Genomic DNA, 18456 nt, shown 5'->3' with positions numbered 1-18456 from the left:
GAAAATTTGTTATTTAAGAAGCAATTCAAATTTTCAATTAAAGTTAAGCAATTGGTCTAATGGACAGTATTAGGATGGGTGATTAATGCTCCTTTTCCAATTCGAGAAAATTCTAAAGCAACTATTTAATCAATTCTAATAGGATTTATTATTAACTGTAATCTCTTTCTCTTGTAGTTGACTATTACTTTGAAGTGGTAATAGTCGATCCAAAAAGTTTTATTCGATAGAATATAATGTAATGTTGTAATAGATATAATGTATACTGAAGTATTCAAGCATTCCGTGCGGTGTGTTTAGAAATATGCACGGCGTGTGCGGTTTACATTTTGATGGGTTTCTGAATAGTCTGCAGACATGCAGAAACGCGACGGGCAGAAAGAAAGACGTAGCAAAAACTAAGCTATACACATATATCCATGCATTAACATTTAGAGGGAAAAACCGTGACATTTTAATACCGTTAACTAAACCATCGCAACGTGTGTAAGGTGGGAAAAAGCCTTAGATCATAATACCTGGTGCATGTACACCGTACGGCCAATATAATAAATTTTCCCTGGCAAATAATTATCTTAAGTAAATTCGTTAACGTCTTAAACTTCGCAACAGGAGAACCATTATGGATTTACCATTTAATGTGGAATACATTAGCCTCGGACGCTTATTCCTAACAGATGTTTATTATCTACTGTTTATGTACATTATTTTTCAGCGTTCTACTTTTTAACACACATTTGAACGCTTTTACATACACAATTTGTTACAAAAATTGTAAAAACACTTACGTAATACAATTAAGTATTTATGAATAATTTTTTATAAGAAATTAACTCAAAATCTTTGAAAAAAAAATTAAAGACAAATCCATAGTTTTCAAGAATTTTCTTCAGTGAAATTAAAATAATTTTCATAATTATCCTACTGCATTTTTTTCTAAAAATTGGTGAAAATGCATGCATCAAAGGCTAATTAATAGTACATAAACTAAACGGCATTATTAAGTAAACGAATGTATTGTCAATTACGTCGGCAAGAGTGATTGTTAAAAGAAATTTAAACGAAGTCAATAATTGCAAGTTATTGGCTCAAAGGTCAATGTTCAGAGGAGACATTGAACTTGCGTCAATTGAATTATTTTCTGTAACGTTTTTGCTGAAGCTCGACTTCCCATGAATCTTCCTTCGACCTAAGCATATTCTCCGATAAGAAGTGCTCTTCCACAGACGAAGAAACGAATGAAAGGAAAAGAAGAAACAACGAAAATCGGAGCGGCAATCTAAGACTACGACGGTATTAGTAAACATAACAAACGTGTTTACAAATAGCAGTTGAAATGTATCAATTGGTTTAACTGTAGCATTTAAATGAAAGCTTCCACATCCTCATTCTTTTTTGTAGTCTGAGGGATGCTAAAAATAGTTGGCATGTTAAAAAATAATTGACATCGAAGATGAAAGAAGAAATGAAACGAAAGATGGTATATAATAGGTGTTGAATCGTTCGTGCGTGCAACGTTCGTTTCGAGGCAATACATCATCCATTAGTATTGATGTGATCACGGAAAATCGGAGATTATATATTAATTAATCCAAATCCTTTGTGGATTTAAGCAGCTATGAAACATTACAGAACTGCACTCTTCTTTCCTTTGTGGATCGCTGCTATTACGTGCACCTGTTCCATGCAGGAACGCCCAATTATCTCCAATTTATGTCGACTTGTTAAGCCCAATTCTTACAAGCGCGCTTACTCCGAAAAGGGAAAATAAATAAAATAAAATAATGAAATAGAGGAGGGGAATATAAAACGGACGAATAACGCGCCACGAATTGTATAAAACCCGTAATTATATGGCGCATCCTCGGGCCCGAAATATGCGAACGGGATTATCCCATAATTGACGATAAATTCGGGGAGAGTGTGCAGTTGCTGCTCTACCATAATAAGGCTCTTATATTTTTTTAATGAAGACATGAATGGAATCACATATGTATACTTATTATTAACAATTATTTGTAAAATTACATATCAGCGATTGTTATTGACGAAGTTAAACATCATTTACTGTGTACGAATAATAACTGAAATATTCAGAGAATAAAATAAGAATTACTACATGACAGAGATCATTCGAAAACTATACTTATTCCCGTAAATAAAACTGTAATTATTCAATAATGTTAATGAAGAGTTGCTACAAGAATAAATTTATCTATTTGTTATTATACACTTTTTGTGTTGTATTTAGTACTAGTAGTAATTCAAATAAATATTTTTAAGTATATGTTTGCATTCCAACAATACCGGCTTCGGTCAGTTTTGAAACAAACTATATTTTAAATCAGCTAAATCAAAATTAGTATACATTTCCTTTATACAGTTAAGTCCCTCTTGTGTATTAATTTGTGTATATATTTAGTTCCTCGATTAGTACAGTTTCAAACTGTCCGAGATTACCCGCACTATGCGAGGTTTTGTTGTAATAATTTAAAAATTAAAAGAAGAAATATTATCTTCCGTAATTAATCATGATTCACATTAAAAATATTTACTAAACAATTAATAAAAGTAAAAAATCAGTGTCTTTTTATAGTAATAGTAATGCAAATAAAGGAAACAAATAAGAAATTTCCATTTCTTTCCACATTGCATTAATTACTAGTATTGCTTCATGAATGAAGTATTGTGTCAATAGTACCACTACAAACATTAGAGGATGAGAATAAATCTCCATTCACAATGCACTTTTGATTCAAGAAGTAAATGTAGTACTCCAACAATAGTAATTCAAGTTTTAAAAAAATATAAGTAATCCATATTCATAATATGCTATACAATAGTGATAATGTAGAGAAAGATAAAAATCTCCATTCATTAATCACTATCACTTTTTACTTCAAGAAGGAAGTAGTACCAGAGTGGAATTAATATGCAAAAATAATTAATCTTGATGGATTATTGACTATATCTAATAACTAATCACCATTTTTCAATAAGGAAGTAGTAGTAGTATTTGTAATACAAAAAAAGTAGAAGAGAAGAATTCTTTAGTCATTAATCGCTATATAATCATTTACTTCAAGAATGAAGTAGTATACAATTCGTATTAAATATTGATTATTCACAATATATAACTTCTTTGCTAGTTGATATATAAAAAAATATTAAATATTAATTATGTTTTAAAAAAAGTAAATAATTTTTATTTATTACAGGACACAAAAATATATTATTGCTATTACAGCTTTCAATATTTAATCAGGTATAGCTTCATTATTGTAATATACTAAAATGTTAGCCAAAGAAATGATTATTTAAAGTTTATTTTATTAAAATAACGTTAATATTTCTAAAACAACTTGTAAGATGAAGTAAGCAGTGTAAATTGTTTATCTCAAATACGATCACCATTAATAATAACTTCCTAATGGTAATGTTGTCTAAAGATAATTATTAACTTGAGTTTATGTACGTTTTTTTTTTGTATTTTTAAGAATGAGTTGGTAAATTAGTAAATGTGTCAGAGTGCCGAGTCAGAAGTAAAACAAAATAAAGATAAACAATTGCGAAACGTTATCTCGATGAAAGTTGAGCTTCATTCATCCCATGCTTTATGCATGCACACACGACGCTCGAATCCACGTAATAATAACGAGTTTCGAAATGGATTTATATATTTACGTGGTTCGGAATCGATTAGCGCCGTGTGTGTAATCGATTCAGGCCGGCGATAATCTTCGAAAAGGATCATAAAAGAAATGGTAGTAATATTTTGTAATATAAGCACGTGCATTTCAAATAAAGCTATATACGCACATACTGAGAAGGAAAGAAAGAGAGATTATTTGTCTGGGGCTGTGCTTAAGGCGCTAATCCGGCTTAGCGAGTCGGGCGAGGACATTTTTAAAACCAGACCCATCGAGGAAACACGGAATACTTAGATATATATACGTATACATATATATATTATGCTGCTGATGCGGCTCGAGGGAAAAAGGGAACAGCATGCATTTTCAGTTTCATTAAATTTAGCATCAAAGAGGTCGAGGATGAAGATGAGAGGATGCCGAGGAGGCGAGGAGCAGGAACCGCCTGCGACGGTTAAGAACTATTTGCAAGTGACTTCCAAGTTCTTTTGCTCCAATTGTTGCTGCTGTTACTGCATCTGTAGATGCTGCTGCTGTTTAACTCAGGTTGGTCGTTCGCTGATGAATCGCATCCAACGACAAACAAATAAAAATAAAGGAAGTTGTGCTAGGTTTTATTGTAACGTAACATTTCCAATCGGTGTTATTTCGGGCGCAGCAGGTGACAACGGTTTTATTATACGTTTGGCATTGGGCACGCGTCCAGCCAGCATCTCCACCGAATCTTCCTTCCCTTCTCTTCACAGATGTCGTGGAAAAATAAATGTACGCGAGGAATGCGTCAGTGTCCTGCCGGTCGGGTCGACCGTTGCTGGTAATTAAGTTATGGTCATTATAAAGAGATTTCAATTTTCGTTATTTATGGTGGAAATTGCGTATAGGTGCAATTACGGCTGGGCCTTAATGACCACGGAGAAATGTGTAACATTTATCCGAGCAGAGACCACCCATCGCCTTCCCATTCTCCCTTCTCCCTTTCGCAGTTGTTAGCGAAGGCCCAGTGGGCACAAGAACCATGTAAACCGACGCGAGCAACGCTAATGATCAGCTTTTTGCCAACAATTAGTTTCTGCAAATCGACGCCACTCCCCGTCACCTATTCGAATGACCTCCATGGTCTCCACCCACATCACAACAAGTTTCTGATCATTTAATTCACAAAAATTCTTATATTTTTTTATATTAATTTCTGATAATACAAAAAAAAATCTGGAAATTAACCATAATATCAAAATAAAATTAGGTTAGGTAATTTTCAAGTTCTCATAGTAAATGTTAATAGTGTCCATGACTATAATACCAGATCCTAAACATGGTACAACATATTAGTGAAAGCTAGGTTAGGTCAGGTTGTCTTATTTTTGATAGGTTAGGATTAGTTTCTTGTGTGACATAATACATGGATTACTAAGTAATCTGTATTAATTTTATAATTGTAATTGATTATTTAAGTTACTTAAAATGTAATTGATGGTTAACTTTTGTATAAAAATGTAATAAAATAGTAGCAGGGTTTTTGTTCAAACCGAATAATAAATTCGCGCGCGGGAAATTCAAATTAATTTTCAGCGATATTTCATTTGGGTCCCGCATCCTTTGCAACGAAATTGATGCGATCCAATAAATCCTCGTCAGCGTATCAATTTTTGGGCGGCGCCAGGGGAGTCGACGTAAATCATTCCCGAAATGGATCACTTCATCAGACTTCATCTCCCCCCAAAAAGAGAGAGAGAGAATGAGAGAAGAACATATGAAGAAGAAGGAGCAGGGAGAGGACAGACGTATGAAACTCGTTATTATGCAAATTTTCGGCGAATTGGAGATTCCTTAAACAACAAAAGTGAGGTGATCTTTGGTGGATTGATTCGAACGCCCACATAAAAAGAAGGAGAATGAGATAAAAAGAATGGGTTCATCTTTGATTTATGCAAATGGTGGTCATTAATTAATGAATAAAAGATATTGGTCCATCGGGAGAAACGTGTGTAGTTTCGTTTCTCAATGCTGATGGTTGATTGTTGATGATGGAGCTAAGAGCTGGGTCGGAAATCAATTTCGGCGTAAAAACTCATTGAATATTTTAATTGAGCGCTGGTGCACGGCGAAAGGAAACAAAAAAAATAAAATTGAAGAGCGTTGCGGATGGAAGGCGGGAAAACAGGTTTTGGTCCTTGATTGAACCAGCAGGACACCTTTGTTGCAGAACACAAAAATAATAAATAAGATGAACAACAACAATAACACAAAAAAAATAGTATTGGAATGAGGGTAAGAGAGAAAGAGAGAGAAAGCGAGATCGAAGACGTCAGGAGAAGTAGGCAGTATTAATAACAACATTACAGGAGAAAGATACACTCTTTGAGGGTTCCGGGCCCACGCACGCTCCTAAATAACAAGAAGTACAAGTGAATATGTATACAATGTGTTCACTCAATTTTCAATTAGCTTCTTTTAATAACATTTCTCTAATAGAATTTTAATATAATTACATGGATTGAAACTTTGACACAAATTTGTTACAACTTTCATCATGTCATCAATAAATTTGATAATTTTTCAAAAGATACATTTTTTCAAATGCCCAAAGATTTTAGAAAAAATTATTAACATAAATATTTTCATAGTTTTGCAAATCACGTCTATTCTACAAAAGTAGTATTATTTTTATTCTTACTTATATAAGATTTATATAAACTTTTTTTTTAATCTTGTTAATATTCAAATTGTAATTGTAGCAAATTAATAGTACAGTTGTGTTTTAAAAGGATGAAAGAGAACCAGTTCAAGAATCACTCTGTATAGTAAATAGCCAATCGATGAATGAAACCACGTGTGTCTGTCTGGAGTCCGAGTATTTCACAAGTTATTGTCGTTACCCGTGTCGTAAAGGATTAAAGAATTAAAAAAAGAAATAAAACGCTAACAAGAGATTGAAACATGGCTTCTTAATTGAATCGTCATCTGCACCATTGATTCCAATAACCGAGGACTCAAGACGACTCCGAATTACGTGCCACCGCAAGAAGTGACGAAACCAAAAGGAAAAAGAACAAAAAAAAGGAGTACACAACACTTCAATTAGAAATTAGTGTTAATGACCTTCGCCGCAAACATTCCACGCCTTTATCACAATCACATGCGTTTTATTACCTGTTTACATTTCATCGCTGTTTACCCAAACGAAAGTGGTAATTAAACTTACAGCGTAATTAACAGTTCATAATGAAAGGACACGCCCACGCGTAAAATTCACACCACGCCCCTTGCGATGACAACCAATAGGCGGTTGCGATTGCGACGCCATCTATGGTTCTTGTCGCTGTCACGGAATGTGTGTAATGATTAAAGCGATTGATTTATGGTTGCATTACATTCCTAATGCGCTTTTTTTTCTCTCTGTTGCTGCTACTCGAGAGAGCTTCTTTTTCTTTCATGATGACGAGCCTCGTTAGCATAATGAATTTAATTTAATTAAGCGGATTATTACGGAATCACGTTCGGTCATTTGAATCGATCGGGAGGTCGTCCGTGGCCGTTTATAACTTTGTTGCAGGAAGTGAAGAAGCGAGAGGAAGTGAGCATATAGTCTCATCTCAGACCAGTTTGCGTTTATGCCAAGTCACAAGAAGAAACGTCGGAGGAAACATAGTTGTATATGTATACAAACTGATTGCAAGCAGAGATGATGTGAAGAAAAGGAAGACGTCGAAGCAGCAGCGGGACACATGCGGAATTGGATGCGGTCGACTGTAAATCTTTTTCGAAGCACACTTCAAAACGAAAAGCAGCAGTTTTAACCTGAAGTCCGGTGATTTATTTCGATATCGCGAATTTCGAAATGAGCGGTTCCCGTTTTCTTAATTGACCGGCCTCATCAATTTCAATTTTGCGAGCGCTGCCAAATTAACATCGTGACTGCTCACTTTGCTCATGTTTAATCGAAACTTATGTAACTCCGTCCAATTTGCGATTGTATCATTTCACTTTTGACGTGGTCATTTCTTACCACCGGCTTCGACACGACAAAGAATACAGGTCATTCATATCCTGACAAACATTTAAAGCCGCCTTCAATTCAATCCTTTTACAAAGTTTAAATTAAAGAATGAAATACATTTGAAGATAACTTTAAACTAAAGAATACAACATATTTCAGAAAGATTAACCAATTTTTAATAGAACAATTAAAATTAATTCATCTACGATATTTTAATTAATGTTTGTATCAATAATTCATAAATCGAAAATTTGTAAAGTGAGAACTATAAAGCAAAAACTACTATTATTTATAAACATAAATAGAATGTTATAATTTATTTAATATTTTAAGGTAAATTTTATTGATTTCTAATTAATTGTTAAAATTGACATCTAATTAATGTTGTGTTAAATTTACCGATTTAGATAACAAATGTATTGTACATTCTCATTACGTTTTTTCCAATTCTAAACAAAAAGTTCAAACAATTGTTAACAATTGTGATAATTTACAAAATAAAAGTTTAAATGAAAGAATGAAATACATTTGAAGAAAACTTTAAACTAAAGAATACAACATATTTCAGAAAGATTAACCAATTTTTAATAGAACAATTAAAATTAATTCATCTACGATTTTTTAATTAATGTTTGTATCAATAATTCGTAAATCGAAAATTCGTAAAGTGAGAATTATAAAGCAAAAACTACTATTATTTATAAACATCATTTATTGCTTTGATATTAAAGTTACTACTGACATGTTAAAATGATTGCAATTATTGAAACTCAGTAATTATATCTTTAATTTATTACTGATTACTAAATATTCATAAGTCATCAATCCTATTGTATTTTTTACTAGAGAATTTATACTTACAAATAAAGAACATCTGAAATATAGTTAATTAAAGATAAATTAAATCACATAATTTTTGAGAGTTTTCAGAAATGAAAAAGAACTAATAAACTGAAATTGAATGAAATGATGTATTTATGATCATCCACTTGATATATTTAATGAGTTCTCACATCGTAGAGCATGGATTATATTTATTTTCTAATACGTGCAGATGTTACTAAGTAGTAATAAATCTCATGAATTTATAGTCTTAATCTTTAAAAAATAGCACCAAAAATAACGTAAATCATGTACAAACTGATTGATAAAATGATAATTTTAATACTGAATTCAGGTCATTTTGTGAATATAAATTCTTATATTTCAATAATTTAATATAATATAACACTTTGAGTGCAAGTAATGCGAGTTTGAAGTAAAGTCTATTCAAATTTCCTTTAAATCAACCGATATTCTCTCAGTGCAAACCTCGAACTGCCAATCACTCGAATCAATTATGTATATTTACTTGGCACCACTACTCGACTTGTTAATTGGAACTGAAAAGACCGACCATAAGCTTGAAATAGACATCTTCAAAACCTATTTACGTACTTATAAACACTCGCTAATCCTTCATTAAATCACGTGCAAATAGAATACAATTTCACTTATAATATTTTAGTTTAAGAAATTGTTTCCAAACTATTTCTAATTACATTTACATTACATAATGAAAATATTTGATTTAATTAACAAAACTAATTAGATTTTAGTATAAGAATGTGAATGGAGATTCACACCTTTCGTTCATCGCAATGTAAACAACAAACAAACAATATAATAGATAATCTGCGTGCTTTAACCAATAATTACATAACTTTTTCGGGTGGTTTCGCTCGAAGCCTCGGAGTTATTAGAAACCGGTTTTTGCACGTGCACAGGTGAAATGCAAATACTCATTTTTCTTTTGTTTTTAGGTTTCTTATTTGTTCGTTGTGTACATTCATTCCTTCTCATATCGGATGCTGTCATCTTCGGATGTTTTGAGCATCGGAAAAGGGGAGACTCAGCGAATGATTGAAAAGAGATAAACCTGTAATTGGCATTCCAGTAGGACCATAAATTGCGGCCTCTCGACGTAAATAGGTCAGTAGTAAAACGGTTTTGCTATTCAATTGTTGTTTATTTCTACTGGATTCCAAGCAACAACAATATTTTAATGAATAATTACAATGGTCTTACTTCTACTTTCATCATCTTAGTTGTGCAAATAATTGTATAGTAAAAAATTACTATAATCAATAAACACACCATCAAATAGTGGTGATAATGAATAAAAGGACTAAAAAAACGTTACTTTAGATACTGAGAAAAAGTAAAATTATAAAAATTATACAGCTTAAGAAAGTTTTCCAAGGATTTCCATGATAAATCACATATAAGAAGATCCGTTTCCAAAATGGAAATTGTATTAGAATTTATGGATAAACGATACAATAAATCTAATCGATAAAATCCAACGACAGAATCATTTAAAGTCAATGAATCATTATTACGATTTTCTTAAAAGAAATTTATAATGTTTAGTAAATATTAAAATCTAGCTTTAATTGGCATATAATGAATGTCTTGTTAAATTAACAGCTTTAATTAAATATACAATGGTAATTTAATTGACATTTAACATCAATTAAAATTAGCAGATTTAATTAACAATAAACATTCCTACTACTTTCCAACAATTATTAACTGCGTGATAATTTCTTCAAAATTTTAAGGCAACTTTAATTGACTTTCAATTAAAATTCTGTTTAATTAACACATTTGATTATGTATTCAAAAGTTATTTTAATAGACATCTAATTAATGTCTTGTTAAATTGACAGACTTAATTAACAATTATGATTTTCTATTGCTATACAAATATTCAAAAAATTGTTTAATTTACGATAATTTACAAAATATTCTACAGTAATTTTCATTAACTTCTAATTAATGTTCTGTTAAATTAACACATCCAATCAATTGTTACAAATTAGATTAAATATGCAAAGCTAATTTTAATAAACATTCAATTTCTTACTAAATAAACAGATTTGTTAAAAATGTTATAATTTATTTAATATTTGAAGGTAAATTTTATTGATTTCTAATTAATGATTGAAACAATTGTTAAAATTGACATCTAATTAATGTTGTGTCAAATTTACAGATTCTCATTACGTTTTTCCAATTCAAATGGAATTTAAAGTTGACATCTAATTAATGTTCTGTTAAATATTAACAGATTTTTCAACGTACTTAATTCAAATTAATTCCGACTTCGGTTATTAATTGCTTTCAATAAATATTACTGTACATATATGTGCCTCTCATGAATTCCACGGAAATAACACACCTTTGAACGCAAAACTTTATTTCGCAATCGCTAAAGATTATGTAAAGCGCGGCCGTCCGTTGCGCAATTAAATAGGGATTTCAATTTACAAAGTAGAAGAAAAAAAAAACTCGCGCTTGGTGCCAGATTATTTTCATTCAGTTTTCATGTTAAATTATTTAAATTAATGTTTGCGCTTCATGCAGAACTTCCGGAGCGTAATTTAAATAACATTTTTTTTTGGGAAGAGTATTTAATAGACATTAGTGTTGTCCGAAGTCTTTCGCATTTTAATTCACAATTTCAATTATGTTTTGCTTTTAGAAGAGGAAAGTACGTGGAAGAAGGAACGTTGTTGGATGGACGTGTTGCAGTGGTGTGGAAATGAGAGGAATCTGAGGTCAGCTTGTCGCGAACAATCCACAAGAAGACATCTGAAACTTCATCAAGTGCTAAAGCTGTGCACCTGCTGGCCACGTGCACCACGGACGACTAAAATAATCCCAACTTCAAGAAGAAGAAAAAACAGCTTACATTTTATCGTAATGACACGTCTTCCTGTGTGGAACGCTCACTCTTATTACAAGCAACAATCGCTTTTCCCAACTATAAAATACGTTATTACAAATTGTTAATAACAAGCTATCAATCACGTTTCATAAGTTCAAAAAAGAGTAAGCTTATGTAAGAAGATTTATTGATGTTTTTAGTTAATCTCTTTAAAGCAATGATTGGATCTTTTTTACAGAGAATTGTTAAGTTATTAAATTAAATTTATGCTTTTACTTAAAAGCAAGAAAACAATTGTGTACTTTTTTGTACAAATATCATAAATTTACCTTGTTTTCAATTAAAACTGCAGTTCTTCAAGGTTATGTATGGTTCTGTCGTTTATGTTATCTTGACATAACATCAAAGTAGTTATTACATCATGAAATAATTCAAAATCAATATCATAATAAAGTGTCGTTAGGAGCATAACAAAATGACAATTTTTATAATCTTTTGTACAATGACATGATAATATCCATTAATGTCACAATGACAACTGGTATACGTCATAATGACGTCTATAAACGTCATGATGATGTCACGTCATGATAAACGTCACAGTGACGACTGTTTATGACATCTGACATCATTAAATCTGACATTATTTTAACACCAATACAGAGCAAAAACGGATTGATAAAATGGTTAAAGATATTGAAGACTTGTTATGTGAGCATTACATTTCTCTATGGACTAAAGTTTAAACTCTAAACTATGTACACAAATGCAACAGGAAATGACGACATTTCGATAAGGAAAAAGATGTATACTGAAGTAATTATAAACAAACATTTTTTGTTGACACATATATTGAATTAACTGTCAGAAGTCTGGTTTATAAACATACCACATGTTATTTACAAAATCATTCATAAGATTTCTTTCAACTCAAAGAAATACACTTTTGAAGCATTGAAAATACTGAAGCAAATACTCCACAATCTAATAATAGTCTTAAATAACTATGTATTTCTAAACTATCTATATGTCAATTTATCAAAAATATCATTGATAGAAAACTTTAGTTACAATTCAATAGTCTCATAGAACTAAATAAATTTATAATTATTAAATTATTTGAAGAAGTATAAAATTATACTGTCGAATTTTTAATTTAATTAAATTTCTTAATGACTTTTCATCAAAATACTCATTAAGTGTCTAATTAGAAGCTATTCAATAAAAGTCAATTAATACTTAATTGAATTCATCGTTAATGAAGAAATATTTGCTCGTTTAAGTAAATATTAATTTATATGAAACTGGATGGACTTTGTGCGCTTTGTACAATTGATAAAAATTAAAGTAGATTGAAATTGAAAAGCGATTAATTCGTATTTCATTGTCTTGGAATGTACGAATATTGACGTTGTCTCATTGTGAGATGAACAACACAGGTTAATATGCAAGTAAATAAAAATATTTTTCTTCCGTGGAAATATGTGTCTTTGTCCTGTAATAATTACACGAGAGAGGGAGCACTTAGAGATACCGTTTCAGAGACGGCATATATTACTGTAAATATAATAGTTTCGCATTTTATGACTAATAACATCTCTAATTGTCACGCAACTCAATTCGAACTGTATCCGAAAATAACTTTGATTTTCTCCAGCAAATACTTATGAAATATATGACTTTTCATTATCTATAATTCAATTCAATTGTTTTACCACTGAAATTTAATGGAAATATTAAGAAACTGATTGGTTCCATTTAGATATAGGTAATAAATGATATATGTTATTGATGTTATAATAGTGCTTCCGCACTATACGTAACGTAAGATAAAAATGTAATGGAGACGTAGCAACAATAATTAACATATAAAATTATAATATAAATGTCATTTTTCTCCATGATAACCAAAATTTTCATATAGGTGGACCCAAAATTGGATCGTTCAATTTTGAATGTGTCATGTAATGATAGCTGTCATCATGTGTCAAAACAAGCAACTGTTGAAAAATTGTTTGTAGTTGTACTGCAAACAATTTTTGAAAAATGCAGGTTGGTACGACTAATATATTTTATTTCAAATTGTTGGTAGAACCAATCTTTTAGGTAACTATTATGTATCTAATTGAATCTGTTCAATAAGAATTTGCTATTTGCTATTATTTATAAATAATTATAAAATACGCTGTCCAAATATTTTCCGAAGAGAGAAAAATAAATGTGTTAATAAAAAATTAAAAAATGAAACACCCTGTATATACAAATACATAAATTAAATGTAAAGACTGAGCGCAGCGACATCTGTAGGATACACGCAAGAGTTTATATAATGATGACCCTGTTGATGTCGCCATCTGGCGACGCAGCTTTCAAAATTTATTATTTCAAACAAAATAAATAATTGTAAAGATAATTTTTATGATGGTTATTGGAATGAAAGTCATCTGGTTAATTGAAAAATTATTCTGGTAATGATGAGGAGCGTGATTAGGGTCTGATGACGGAAAAGTGGGAACAATGTTTTGCACAGTACGATGAGAAAGTGCAGGAGCACCAGATGATGGACGAGGTGAAAGGGCATCGACTGAATAGTGATTAAATTCGACTTACTTTGACATCCGTCCGTAGAGAATCCGTAGTGGAGATGCTGACAGGCGTCGCAACGGAAGCCCTCGACGCCCGGCTGACAATCGCAAAGACCCGAATGAGGGTCGCAGATATTCGATTTGGATCCGATCGAGTCGCATGTGCATTCTGTGCATTGGGCAGTAACATTTCCATAACCAGTCTGCACAAATTAAAAACAATAGAAATATTAACAAAATTATATAATAGCATCATCTTGAACATCCTTAACTGATATTGTAGATGTAGCAAGTAAATAGTTTACTAATAACTTAACACTATCTAATACGAATACGTTTCTAAACGAATTCAGGCAGATATATGCTTAGTTAAATGATATTTGCCAAGTAAAACATAAAGTATATCATACTAATATTTGCTAACAGGAAGCTATTTTCTTAAAATAACTATTTGCATCAATATCTACTTTTAGAATATCCATGATATTAAGGCCATGTATTAGCAGTTTTATTTTATTTTTAAAAGTGTGATTGAAAAAAATAAACTGAAAAGGTGGTGCGGGAATTCGTGCCGAAATCGATAGACTTACTTCGCATTTATTGCATGTCCTTCCAATAAAATGTTCCTTGCATTCGCATTCCCCAGTGACATTATTACAATTCGGGCTTATTGAGCCCTGCGGGTCGCACAGGCACGCCTCGCATCCTATTACCGGATCTCCGTAATATCCTAGTTTACAGCGTTCGCATCTCCAGCCTGAAAAACACATACATTTTTTTTTTGTTAACCAATCTTCAGAAATTGAAAAATCTATTTGTATTGTTTCATTGAATGTTTATACCTTCGGTATTGCCTCTGCAGCCCAAACATTGCCCTGTGATCCTGTCGCAAGGGCCTCCTCCGCAGGTGCACGGATCGCATCGACCACCAAGTTTACTAGGCAATCCGAAGTATCCATCATCGCATCTGCAACAGAAATAGGAAGGATCGATAATAAGATGATGATGGGATTGTAGAAGATAAGTACATCTCGCAATGGTCTCCGGTGTAGCCTTTGGGGCACTGCGTGCAAACGTAACCGGGTTCGTCGTCGTCGTTGCTCAAGGTGAGTAAATCCAATTGGCAGCTCGGACTGAAATTGTTGCTTTTCTCTTCCAAAGGACATGCGCATTTCTTGCAATCCTTCGGGGTACCTTGAAGCGGATTCCCGTAGAATCCTGGAGCGCAGCGCTCGCAGGTCTCTCCCATGGTGTTGTGTTCGCAGTAACATTCTCCAGTATCTAAATTGCAGGAGGATGAATGACCGTTGCAGTCGCATTTGGCGCAGAAACCGATCTGCTGGTGCGAACTGGTATTGCTGATGATCCGCACGTGTCCGTACTGGCAGGACTCGCAGGAAAGACCCGTGTAACCAGAAGGACACGAGCATTCCTCGACGGGGCCGTAACCGTCTTTGTAGTCCCCTACAGAAATATACGCCTCCTCCAAGGATCCTTCGATCTGATCGGTGTGGAATTTGGCCCGTAGCATCACATGCTTTACATCGGTGAGGACGCTTAAAAACTGGGCTCTGGTGACGAAATCCCCTTTGTACTCGGTGCGCCTCAACCGCGTTACGATGTCCTTGACGTCGCCGGGAACGTGATACCAAGTGTCCTCGAATTCCGCCAAAGTTATCCGGAAAGTCATGTCGCCGTCCGTGTACGGCTCATCTCCGCACGCTATCCTCATCCCATTTCTACCGACCAATATAACGTTGGGACCGGTCGTCGGTTTCCCGCTGGTATCGCCTCGCATCACCACCCAATGCACCTTGAACACCAGCTCTCCCCCGTACGCCTCCAACTTATTACCCAGGTACACTTCAGGTGCCAACCAGTAATACGCTTCGATACCAGGTATCTCGTAGTTGCCAACAGAGATCATGTCGTGCTCGTCGAGCGTGGGCTCCTCCACTTCGCTCACCGAGATGTCACTTATGAGCCATCCGTCCGTGCCCGTAAACTGAACAAGAAAAAACATACAATAAATCATGTTTGAATGAAACTCGATTGATTATTACCCTTTTAATTGGCAATTGTGCGGAGGCGCAGACCGTTGTAACTCCGGAACAATAACAGGATGAGCATCCTTCCGGGTTGTTCATTTGCAGCGCGAAATGCCCGGCCTTGCAGTGATCGCAAAATTTCCCATCAACATTCCCCTGCAAACAATAACAAACATACATATATATATAATAAATGCACAAAGCGTTCAATCAAACCCCAGTCGATTAATTATACCGTACGGCATTAATACGATCCAATGAGCAAACCATTTATAATTACGTTATTAATAATCAACAGCGATACTGTCTGTATTCGTTCTGTTTACATAATAACCCTGCGAGTTCGCAACGTATTCGAAATTTATTTATGTAAAAAAAGACTGTATTATAACATTATGTAAATATTGAAAAAAAAAATAAAAAGAAATGTGGGCTCGTCCGGGATTTGAACCCGGGACCTCTCGCACCCTAAGCGAAAATCATACCCCTAGACCAACGAGCCAGTTATAATAAAAAGTGCCAAAAAATAAATACAAACAAATTGAAATTTCATAATTTGATAGTCAAATTATCATCTAATTATGGAATGAACGTGACCCAAATACAAACGAAGATGATGATTCAATAGAAATATATGCAACCAAGTATACTGCATCAACATATTATATATTAGGTGATCAAAAAATTAACGTTACAAATATTAATTCATTTTTCTCGTTTAAGTAAACAAAACAATATGTTACAAAACAATTCCACGATATTTAAGTATCTTTGACAAAATTAGATTTTTTTTATAATGAATTGTTAATTTTGTAAAAGAAACATTATTCATTTCAGGACTAAATATTTCTTATTTTAATAACAGTTGGAACGAAACTTTCAGTTATTTCCTAAATTAATTCGTTTTATGAATTAAACAATGAAATAATCTTAATAAATGAAAATTCTTATGTATATTCAATTAAAAACTATACGTGTGAAATATTAAAACCATTGTGAAAAATGAATGGAATGAAGGAAATATTTGAAATTTTCTGTGAATTTTCAGCAATTCTTTTTTTTTTGCATACATCAGGAATGCGGATTAATAAACCGGACATAGTAGAGAAATTCAAAAAAGGACGGTATTAATGGTAGTTCTGAAATTTCATGTGCGAACAAAAACGTCGGATGAAATATGTTGCGTTGTCAAAAGGAAAGAGCGTTATGAAATATGAAATATCCAGGGGGTCGCGTAATGAAATAGTTCGGGTATTGTTCGTAATTAGTTTCTGGTCGAGATTTTGGGTTGTCGCTGCATGCGATGTTAGAAAATGCCATAAATACCTTGCAGGAACAGTCACCGTCACAGTCGGTGTCGACCAGGACACCGCGAGGATCGCATGGACAAGGCTCGCAGTCGGGGTAACCACGAAAACCATCGGCGCAGGTATCGCACCGCAACCCCACGTATCCAGGTCGACACTCGCACACCACCACCCCCTTGTCATCATCAGCATCATCAACATTATCCTTGGATAACTCGCAATTCCCGGTCGATCCTAGAGCCGTGCAATCGTCGCACTTGGTGCAAGCATTCGGGTCGTCGGCGGAGATGCCTTTCGGTCTGTAGTAGCCTGGGACGCAGAGTTCGCAGTTGATGCCGGTCGTGTGATCCGTGCAGTTGTCGCAGACGCCTCCGCCTTGGAAGTGTCCGTTCACATCGAGACTTATTGCGGCGCGATCGACCTCCTCGTCGTAGTGGCAGCTGGTGGCGTGTCCGTGGCAATTGCAGGGCATGCAGAGTTTCGCGTCCCGAGACGTCCCTGGGCCCCACTGCCTCTGATTGAACATGGGACAGCATCGGTCGCAGTTCGCTCCGCACGTATGATGACCGCATTCGCATTCTGGATGCTGGAAACATTGGAAACGATAAATAATTAATGGCGGAGGAACGAGGAAACAAAGGACGCGAAAGAAGTTATCGGGTCAGTCGCGATCCGTTTCCCACAAGATGCCAATCAAATGAAGCCCAAATAAAGGCCTGCTCGTAAATTCCTTTCGAGGAAAAACGAGGAGCTCAGGTCCGGTGGTGCCACTGGCGCAGACCCAACAATACTTATATGGACCGTCTCTGACTTTTGACTTCTTACACACCACACCGTTCGATTTCAGATTACCTTCAGATTACCACTAATTCCAATATCAATTTGGACACAATACGTATACATTGCAGTTTAACATTATTACTGCAATACCATGAAATGTAATAAATTACAAAATCTTTCCTACTACTACAATTCTCAAGAAGTATCTGTAACGTGGTAAAATCGACAACGCTGCAAGTGCGCTCCACGTTGCAACTATGTTTCAAAAATTCGAGGAGACCGCAGCGAACCGCGAAAGAAGACGGTTGAGGTCTCCAGTTTAAGAAGATATTCTGATATAGTTTGTAATCTCCAAGAGGACGGTGTTGGTGCTCTAG

General features: G+C 33.9%; 1 protein-coding gene and 1 non-coding gene across 2 annotated transcripts in view; both read right to left on the bottom strand.

Annotated features, from left to right (window-relative positions):
- LOC108558325 (laminin subunit alpha-1-like) overlaps positions 1 to 18260 on the bottom strand; it is a gene marked incomplete at its 3' end in the record, with an annotated part of 47852 nt that extends 29592 nt beyond the window's left edge. The window contains exons 1-6 of the mRNA XM_017915208.1: positions 17319 to 18260; positions 16008 to 16148; positions 14973 to 15949; positions 14787 to 14911; positions 14535 to 14701; positions 13970 to 14147 (exon numbers count right to left, since the gene is read on the bottom strand). Of these exons, the coding sequence (XP_017770697.1) occupies positions 13970 to 14147; positions 14535 to 14701; positions 14787 to 14911; positions 14973 to 15949; positions 16008 to 16148; positions 17319 to 17825 (2095 nt within the window). The remainder of the gene's footprint in view (positions 1 to 13969; positions 14148 to 14534; positions 14702 to 14786; positions 14912 to 14972; positions 15950 to 16007; positions 16149 to 17318) is intronic.
- Trnap-agg lies at positions 16423 to 16494 on the bottom strand. The gene has a single exon. It is a non-coding gene; the product is annotated as a tRNA-Pro (tRNA).
- Positions 18261 to 18456: the final 196 nt, after the last annotated feature.

The sequence above is a fragment of the Nicrophorus vespilloides genome, unplaced genomic scaffold (genome assembly GCF_001412225.1).
Source record: "Nicrophorus vespilloides isolate i.1.1-1 unplaced genomic scaffold, Nicve_v1.0, whole genome shotgun sequence".
Lineage (NCBI taxonomy): Eukaryota > Metazoa > Arthropoda > Insecta > Coleoptera > Silphidae > Nicrophorus > Nicrophorus vespilloides.
The sequence above is the reverse complement of the archived record's forward strand: the minus strand, read 5'-3'. Positions and strand labels throughout refer to the sequence as shown.